Source organism: Myotis myotis, unplaced genomic scaffold (assembly GCF_014108235.1).
Source record: "Myotis myotis isolate mMyoMyo1 unplaced genomic scaffold, mMyoMyo1.p scaffold_m19_p_12, whole genome shotgun sequence".
In the NCBI taxonomy this organism is placed as follows: domain Eukaryota; kingdom Metazoa; phylum Chordata; class Mammalia; order Chiroptera; family Vespertilionidae; genus Myotis; species Myotis myotis.
This window is the reverse complement of record NW_023416316.1, coordinates 71225161-71234710: the sequence shown is the minus strand read 5'-3', so window position 1 is coordinate 71234710 and position 9550 is coordinate 71225161. Positions and strand designations below refer to the sequence as shown.

General features: G+C 59.1%; 1 protein-coding gene across 6 annotated transcripts in view; it reads right to left on the bottom strand.

Moving 5' to 3' along the window:
* Positions 1-5736: 5736 nt before the first annotated feature.
* Positions 5737-9550, bottom strand: part of PHF2 (PHD finger protein 2) — an 85395-nt gene continuing 81581 nt past the window's right edge. For 5 of the 6 annotated variants that reach the window (XM_036331374.1, XM_036331376.1, XM_036331379.1 and 2 more), the window contains 2 exons: positions 8507-8891; positions 5737-7727 (listed from right to left, as the gene is read on the bottom strand). In XM_036331374.1, coding sequence (XP_036187267.1) covers positions 7639-7727; positions 8507-8891 — 474 coding nt within the window. In that variant the 3' untranslated portion in view covers positions 5737-7638. Of the gene's footprint in view, positions 7728-8506; positions 8892-9550 lie in introns of those variants that run through there. The other variant, XM_036331378.1, reaches the window with a different exon arrangement.

Genomic DNA, 9550 nt, shown 5'->3' with positions numbered 1-9550 from the left:
CCTCTCTGAGCAGAGATGGAGCACAAGGCCCATCGCCTGCCGGTGGAATTCTTCACAGGGTGCGGCCCCTCGGCTCCTGGAGGGTTTCATAGATGGTAGCCACATCCTAAAGCCACAACGTGCAGGATAGGACTGAGTCTACAGCAGAAAGAAAAGGTTCCTCAGAAAGTGTCCTTATTCCCACCTGCCACGAGCCCAAGATGCCTCCTTCTCAAGGAGCGCCCCCCCTTGGCCCCCTCACCCCACCCCCCACCAGGCAGCTCCTGGAAACCCAGAGGAGCAGAGAGAAGCTGCTGACAAGCTTTCCCAGAGCCGACATCACCGCCACCAGGAGGAACGCACCACCCACTGTCGGTACGACACAGGCCACAGACACCTGGAGGGAGGAAAACCCGGGTCCCAGCTCTCAGCTATGAATGACAACACATTGTGGGGAGTTAGAGTTAGGGTGTTTTAAAAAGTAAAGAACAAGGTAACAGGACTGTTTTACCCCAGATTTCCAGGTGAAATAAGTGACTTTTTGAGCAAAGATACTGATCCCAATGCACAATGTGGGACCCATCCGTGAGCAGGCACTGGCTTGGCCCTGTGGCCCTGTGGGCACCCTGAGGTAAGAGACTGCCCCGTGTTCCAGAGCACAGGGGCGGCTTCCCCACCAGCCGGGGTGCAGAGCAGCGAGACCCCTGATGGCCACCAAAGGCAAGGTCCTGCAGTTTCCTTAATTCTATAAAAGCAGGAACCCCAAGAAGAAGGAAGGAAATATAAATGTGGGGGGTAGCAGACTAAAACGTACTGTACGAAATACGTGGGGAATTGTTGCCCGTTGATAAAAGATTCTCTTTGACAAGAGGAAGAGGTATTATTGGTATACATGCACACACAAGGTACCACTGATTCTAGACAACATTTTAGAACAGGCTTCTAGAACAAATCCTCCCTCTTCAGGGTAAAAAGACACATGTAACTATGTCGAGGCAGCCTTACACCCTTATTAAATCCACCAAACTGCACTGACCCACCCCCTGGACAGCGAGGCTGCACGCCAGCAGGTGGGTGCTCAGGCTTGTGGGCCTTATTCTCGAGGCCACCGGGAGGCCAGGGTGATGACTCCATTTTACCAGGAAAAAAGTTGACGCCCACGGAGTCAGGAACCCTCTCCGTCCTTCCTACAAGCGCCGGCACATCCGCTGTTTGGTAAGTGCTGTTTGTGGGAGGCAAGGAGAAATTGCAATCTTGAAATAACACTGGCTGGAGTGTGGGCCCCGGCTGCTGGGCCAGCAGGCGGACAATTAATTACGAGGATCCCTCTTTGAGCCAGCGAGGGCCTGGCCAGGCCCGGTGTTTACATACACACTCGTCTGTTTAGGGCCTGCAAATCCGTGTCAGATGTTAATGGAACAGCATCATTTTTCTGCCGAGGTGGCATCCCCAGGGATGTTTGGATGAGGCGGTCGGCAGGACTCAGCCTGGGAAAGGCAGGCCGGCGGCTAAGGAGGAGGCCATTTGTCAGGCCGCCCGACAGCCTGGCCTGGACTCCCCCCTGCCATTACTCCTCTTCGGACTGGCTGTCCCACCCAGCGCCCCTCTGTCCACTGGGTTCTGGGGACACAAAACTGAGTTGCGAAAAGTAAGCCTCAATGCAACCAAACACGTCAAGAGGAGCAGCCTCACACCCCAGCCCTCGGGTACAGCACACCATGGAAGACCCTCAGGCCGGCCCGGCTGCCTGAGGCCCAGCTGTGCCCTGCTGGACCCACCTCTGCCGGCCATGGTGGGGAGGCTGTGGGCCCGGTTGCATGGGACAAGCTGCCTCTTTCAGCTCCAGTTGCCCCCCCACCCCACCCCATCCCTACCCTTATCACCAAGAAGGCAGACAGGAGAAGAGGCCCAGAGAGGAGAAGTGACCTGCCAGAGATCACACAGTGCATAGGCCCAAGGGTGGGCTGGGGAAGCGGGGCGGGGGGGGGGGGGGGGCGGGGTGCCCCAGCGGAGGACCAGATGGCGTGCAGGGAAGAGTCAGCCCAACAGCACCTCTGTGTAGGGTTGCGGCCACCACCCACCAGCTCTGCAGATGAGGAAGCAGGTCACACAGCCAACCTGGGCAGGAGCCAGCCAAGAAGTCTTTGGGCCAACAATGCAGCCACTCACCGCAGGGGTGGCAGCCTAAGCACCCTGCCCAGCACACAGTATGCACTCAGGAAATGTGGCCACACCGGCAGCACGGTCACCAGACAAACCTGTGGAATTCAGCACTGCTGCCTAATGCCTTTGACATGACTCGCAGGCACCATTATCACTGGGAGTTACTGTGGAGGAGACTTGCTCATAGGGCTGGGAACACAGCCTAGATTTTTACATGAGCAGCATCTTTTTTAAACTCTTGATGGGGAGCCCTCTTGACTCTCCAACACCCTGTCCAGACCCTCAGTGCTGTGGACAGAGAGGGCAGGCCCCCTGCAGCTATGTCCACATCTGCTCCTTGCTGTGCACCGAGGTGGGGGCGCAGGGCCTGGAGGGGGACGGGTGGTGAGAGATGGCAGGCTCAGGGGTCTCTGTGCAGCCTGGAAAGAGGGCAAGCTCTGTGATGGAGGGGAGAGCCTGGTGAAGGGATGCTGCCCTTTAGAAAACCTCCAAGCACCACAGCGTGGCCTGGCCTGCTGCCCTGCTGCACCTCACTACCCCTGCCCTGCGCGCAGCTCCTCACTCCAGCTATCGCCTCAGGCAGGCACTTCACCTGGTCCCTGCCTCAGGGCCTTTGCACAGCAGCTCCCTTTTCTCTGCGCTGGCACAGCTCCTCCTCTTGGGGGCTTGGGGAACTGCCCATCAGGCCACTTTCCACAGGAAGATCTCCCTGGGTGTCCGTCTCATCAGCCCACAGGCCCTGGAGCTGGCCTACCTGGACTTGAACCCCAGCTCCACCAGCTATGAGGCTCTGTGCCTCGGTTTCCCTATTGGTAAGATAAAGACTGTCGTAGGCCTTCCCTCAGAAGGTGCTGAGATGTGCTACCACAGATCCTGGCACATCTAACACATAAACCTTTCAGGACAAAGCTGATCTGATTGTTACCGTCTCCTTGCCAGCACTCGCAGCCGCCGACACTTCACTTCTCAGCTCCCTCCAGCCTGCCCAGCACCAGGCACTGACGGAGCTCCTGCTGCTGCCTTCCTAGGACTGTTTGTTTCTGGCCCTCCCCTGCCCTCTACTGGTCACTCTCAGAATTGCCCCAGGGGCCCAGCAGGATCCTTTCCTGCAGATTCTGGGACTGGCTCCCTCCAAACAGCAGGGCCATGCAAAACAGGCAGAGCTTCCTGCAGTGCTGAGCGCTCCACCCATGCAGCGACCCTGGGAATGTGCTGATGGGCAAAGGGCAAGGGAAGAGGGGACCCCTGGGGGCCTTGTTCTCAACCCTTCCCCAATAGGCTGCTCCCCAAGAGAAGCACTGCACCTGCTCACTAGCCTGCAGGGCCTTCCCAGGGCCTGCCAGGTCCCCATGTGGATGCCCGTGGTCCTCACTGAACCGGCACCGCCTCAACTCGCACCGTCTTAGCACCCTGAGCCTGCCTCAGGGCCTTTGCTCACATTGGCTGAGGACACTTTCCTCTCCCATGGATGGCTCCTAGGACATCTCAGACTGCCCTTCTACCCGGGGTTGTAGAGGACACCATGTGTCCCACTGTTCCAGGGAGCAGGCGATGGTTAGGGTCCCAGAGCTGGCAAGGCGCGGGGCAGCGGGCCCTTTGCTTCGCTTGGTGTCCTTGGCAAAGTGGGCTCGTCGGCTTTGATGAAGGCTCTGGGAGATTCTCAACAGCCCAGCACACAGTAGGTGCTCAGAAAATGACTCTGGAGTTCAACTGAACTTTGGGAATCTGAGTTACAGGCTGTTTATTTCAGCGCTGTTCCGTGCACAGGCTGCGGCTGCACTGCATCCCGGGAGGACAGAGCCTGCGTCTCCGAGGCCTCGCATGCAAGTTCCCGTTTTCTCTGCAAAGTCCTCTGCTGGCCAGGTGGCTCTTCTCGCAGTGGGAGCTCCAGGACCCCAACCACTGGCATCCTGCAGCCCCTGGGGCAGCAACAGGATGGTGGTGCTCCCCTCTCTCGCCAGCCACCCGCCGCCAAGGGCTGCAAAATGGCGATGGGCACAGGGCCTTGCAGCACCCCTGCGGCACTGGCATTGTGTCAGGACACCTGTGAGCCAGGCTGGTGAGGAGAGCCTGGGAGGGAGGAGGTCTTGGTTCTGAGTCCTCAGGGCCTGTGGCCCTGTGTCTCCGTGTGCCACGGACCTGCCTCACCGGGGACACAGCTCTGGGTTTGGTCCTGAGACCCTGAGAGGGGACTGCACACAGGGTGGGCCCAAGGTGCCCCAAAAGGCTTCTCCTGGCAGCTCACGAAAGCCGTGGTGAAGGCCCAGATGCCGAAATGGCCTGGGGGGCTTAGTGGAGGAGCTTGCCAGGCCGAGTCTTCCCTTCCAGTGGGACCACTATCAGGGAGGAAGAGGTTGGAGCTGGGCCCGTGGGCCACGCTGGGAGCACATTCAGCCCCTCCTCCCAGTTCATTGTCATGGGGCTCTCGGCCCTGAATAGAGAGAAGACCTGGGCCCCTTGCTGCCCCTGCCACAAGCTCACCCAGACACCAGTCTCAGGTGCTTGCAGACACACCCAAACACGCTGCACAGGGGCCACAGTGAGGTCCCATGGCAGGGCTGGGCCACATGGCACCAGGATTGCGTGGGTGCAGACCAGGATGGGGCCTGGAACTGGGGGGCTCTGGGGGGCCTTTGGGAGCCCTGCCTGACAGCCCTCTGGAGGTCCAGTACCAACACCAAGGGACCCATGGAGCACAGCTTAGCCTCCAGGGCCCGGGCTCGGGGCCAGCAAGCCTGGGAAGGTGGGGAGGAGGCAGAACTGGGCCTGGAGGGGCTGCAGAGGGCAGCCGAGGGCCAGGCATGGTCTCCTGGTTCTATGAGGTGAGGGTGTGGGGAGCCACAAGGCCAAGTCTGGATGGATCTGGGTAGAACACTGTCCAGCAGGTGCAGTGCCGAGCCTGGGATGTGGAGGGGCCATGACTCCTGGGGGCCCAGCGGAATGGACTCAAGCTGTGGGTGCCTGGGGAGAGGGTCCCGTCCCAGGGCCCAGTGATGCCCGAGATGCCCGGCAGCCAGGCAGCCCCACGCTCCTCCACAGCGGCCCCTCCAGCAGCTGGTCTTTCTTTTCCCTCCAATCCTTGACCTTCACTGTGCCCACACTTGTCTGGTAGGGGTGGGGGGTGGGAGGTGAGTTCTGCTTTTGCCCATTTGCTGTGAATAATGTCCGATGGAGACAAAACCCTGTGTTTCTTCCTGACTGTCTTGTGGTTGGCCCTGTGCTCACTGGACTCAGCCAAATTGCCCATCTGTGAACCATAAGGTTTTAGAGGGTGCTTGGGGCTGGGGCTAGGAAGGTTAGGGTCTCGAAGGCTGCCTGCCCCACAGGTGTCTTCTGCCCATTCCTGCAGGCTGCTTGGGGTGCAGGCAGTGTATGTGCCCATAGACCATCGGGAGTTTCTGAGGGGAACACTGGTGGCTCTGATGTGGGCAGGGGGCCTGGTCTGACTGCCCACCCTCACACCCAACCCTCAGGGTGCACAAGACCTCCCCTTCTCCCTCCCCAACCACAGTGCCTCCCGCCCAGTTGAGGACCCCTGCCACCCTCACTGCAGGATGGACGGCGGTGAATGAGGCAGAAATGACACAGACATGGTTCTGTACAAAACCTGAAATATCTTTACTCTTTTAAAACTTTGATTTAAGTTGCCTTAGACCTCATGGACTCAATACAAGAGTAATATGAATTGGGAAATAAAACACTTTAATAGCCACGATAAACTTTGTTAGAAATGTACATGTTGCCAAAATAATAATAAAATTAAAAAAAAAGAGAGTGAGAGAGAACAGTTTGATGGCCGGGTTAGATTATATAAATGTTCAACAGTAACAGGCAAGGAAACCTTCAAAACGCTGGGCTGGAGTCGTCGGGTCCATGAGCGTGGCCTTGCCCATCCCCAGGCTCGGCGGCCAGGTCTCCGACAGGCGAGCCAGGGGCCAAGGCCGGCACGAAGCTGCCTCTCCGTGCGGACAGAACACCCAGGGATGGGCATATAAACAAAGCTCATAAGAAATATACAAATATAAAAAGCTACAAACATTAATAAATTACAGCATCACAAAACACAGAACACTTCACAAGGTGCTAGTAAAATAACTGTCCCCCACCCCTTCATCAACAAGAAGGAAAGAAAGCTGGTATTCGAGTTGAAGACTCATCTTCAAACATATCTGAAACAGATCTTTTGTGTACTGTTCGCTTCTGTAAAGACAGATATAAGGCTGCACAGACATCACTTGTTTTTCAGGCAATACCTTAGTCCCTAAAATAAAATAAAAAAATAACCATAGCAATAAAAAAAAAAAAAAGGAAGGAAAAGAAAAAGCATCGGAAACCCAACTGTTCGTCAGACTCAGCAAAAAACTCGTATAAATGTTAATGAAGGACTCTACAAAGAAATTCCTAAAGATACTTTTACTCTTATAAAAAAGAAGTTATTTAAAAAGCTATTTACATGCTACATTCTATGAAAAATATGCTTCAGGAAATACATCTAAAATTAAAATACAGGATTGCCTGAGAAACAAATCCAGCCCCTCCATGTCCATGGGTGGGCTCGCGGTCCAGGAGCCACCCATGCACTCGACACCAAGTGACAGGTGACAAGACAGAAGTGCCAGGCCCCCGGCAACCTTGGGCCGCTCGGCCGGCCGCCATCCGCCCTGCCAGGCCCGGGGCAGGGTGCCTTGGCTGGCAAGTGCTTTTGGGAGTGTGGACAGTGGGACTGGACAGGACCCACCATGTGGCTTTGCCTGGGCCCCCTGGGCCTGCATCAGGGCTGGGGATCCCACGGTGGCTCCCTACCTATGAACACACTGACCCTGCTGCCGGCCCGTCATTCCTGGAAATGCCCTGGGCATTCAGGGGCGACCCCCACCATCTGGTCTGCCACGTGCCGGAGGGAGCCTGGAGGCCCCCCTCTCCTGGCCAGAATGGACGCTCGCTGGACATGTCGGAGAATCACTTGGGAAGAGATGGGGGCACATTAACACCCTGCTTTCTCCTCCTCTTCCTCTCTAGTGTTCTTTGCCTTTTTTTAAGCCTCTGGAGGCTACCAGCCTGTGGCTGGCTCAGGCTCTGGGCCTGGTGAATGTTGGCTCACTCCTCCTTCCTCGAAGGACTCATGCTCCCGCAGAGCCGCAGAGGCCCTGCCACCACCCCCGCGCTCGGGGCGCCTAGAGGCCGCCCTGAAACCGGAAGGTCCTCACACGGGCGGGGCTGAGGGGCGCCTAGAGGCCGCCCTGAAACCGGAAGGTCCTCACACGGGCGGGGCCGAGTTTCGGGAACTGGTCACTCTGAGCAGCGTGAGAAGGGGCGGCTGTCCGGACTGGCGAGCTCCGCCTGCCGAAGCCGCAGGCGCTGGCTCAGGTGTGGGGCGTGGAGCTGGGAGGAAGCCAGGCCTCCGGGGCGCGGCGGCGCGGCCACCCTCCTGGGGCTGACGATGTAGCGGGGCTCCGGGGTCCTGAGCGGAGCAGAAGGATCCTGGCTCTCCAAACTTTAAAGGAGCAGTTTTCCATTCCGATGAATTTTCAAAATTTTCCCAAGCCTCTGCTTGGCGGTGGCCATGCCCTTTTTTGTACGTTTTCCTGGGGGTAGAAGAGGGGACACAAAAAGGCAGATAGCTGTGTGAGAGGGCAGAGGAGCAGCGTGTGGGATGGGAGTCTGCAAACCCCCCTTCACGCGCCCATCGGGCTGTGAGTGGGCCTGTGGCCCCGAGCCTGGGGTCCTGCACCCTCCAAAAGCACAATTCTTCCCCCGAGCCCCCAGCTCAGAGGCCGCATCGACGGGGGGCAGGGATGCAGGAGTGGGGCTGAGGCCGGGGTGGGGACGGGCCAGGCAATGGCACTGGGGTGGAGTGAGACCCCTGCCTACCTCCTGGCTACAGGGTCACCTGGAGCTACATGAGCTGTGTCCGCCACCGGCTGGGCCTCATGGCCAGCGGGAAGGACTCTGCTGGGAGCGCGAGTCCTTCGAGGCAGGAGGAGTGAGCCAACCACTAACCAGGCCAGGGGGCCAGGGGCCGGGCAGGGGAGATGCCAGGCAGTCATGCCACCCCCAACTCACACCGGGTCCTGGGTCAGTCACCCTGGACCCCTCCCAGAGAACCCTTGGCAAACCGTTCACCACGCCCTGACTCCAAGCTAAGCCCAAAGCCAAAGCACTTGGGGTCTGGGGACCTGGGCCAAACTCAGGTAACCAGACCCCTCCGTGTGTGACTCTGGCCCTCAACCTTGAAAGAGGCCATTTCTTTCACACACTGACCGTGTGGCCACACACACAGGACTGCGGGGGACAGAGGAAGCCTGTGGTCATCTACGGAGACAGTCTGCAAGTCTAGGCTGCGTAGGGCCGGCAGGTACGGTACCTTTGGCAGCGGTATTGTTGGGGGACGACGCGGAGGGCCGCCTCTGTGTGAGGAAGACCCCGGGGGCCATGGGCTGAGAGGCACGGCTTGCCTGGGCCCCGCTGAAGGTGCCGGCCACCGTGTACTCGTGGTCGGCCAGGCTGCTGCTGTGCGCCTCAGGTGGGATCTCGGGCGAGCTGCCCTCCTGCGAGGCCTGGCTGCTGGCGGTGCTGGTGGAGGCCGTGCTGGTGGAGGCAGGGGTGGCGGAGGCCGGGGTGGTGGAGGCCGAGGTGGTGGAGGCCGAGGTGGTGCTGGCCGAGGTGGTGGAGGCAGAGGTGGAGGTGGAGGTGGTATTGGGCGTCAGCTTCCTCTTGGAGTTCTTTTTCTTCCTGCTTTTCTGCTCCTCCTTTGAACAAAGCAGTTGGGCAAGTTGGCCGGCAGGGCGGGCCGGGCCTCAGGTGCTGGGCAGGCAGGCAGGGAGCAGCCCTCACCAACCTGGACCCAGGGGAGGCAGGTCCCTGTGCATGAGGCCTCTCCAGGGAGCTGAGTGCCTGCGCCCCTCAGGGCAGGGCAGGGCGGGGCCTGAGGAGGGCACCACGCTCCCTCCTGCGGGGGTGCCCTGCACAGGGGACCATGTGGGATGGCACTAAGCTCAGCGCCCTCCTCCGTCACCCTGCTCTGAGCCGCCTCGGGGATCTTGGCTCTAGAGTGTTCACTGTGGTCTTTTAAGCTCCTCAGGTGCCCAGATGGGGCTGGGGCTGGTCTGGGTGACACCCGAGAGTCCGAGACCCTCTCTTCTGGGGGAGCTGGGACCAGGAGGAGCTGAGGTGGCAAAGGAGACAGATGGAGATGGCGCAGCCCCCTCAGCTCCGTGAGGACAAGAGGAAGACGCCGGGTCTCCAGCGACGGGGGAGGCCCCGAGGAGCTGTGTCCCCCGCACCTGGGACAACGGTCCTCACCAAGACAGTGTGAGGGGCCCAGGCACTGGTTCCCGCCATCGCCCCCCACTGTGGGGACTTGGGGGCCTGAATAAAGCAACACTCAAATCCCCTCAGCTGTGCCAGC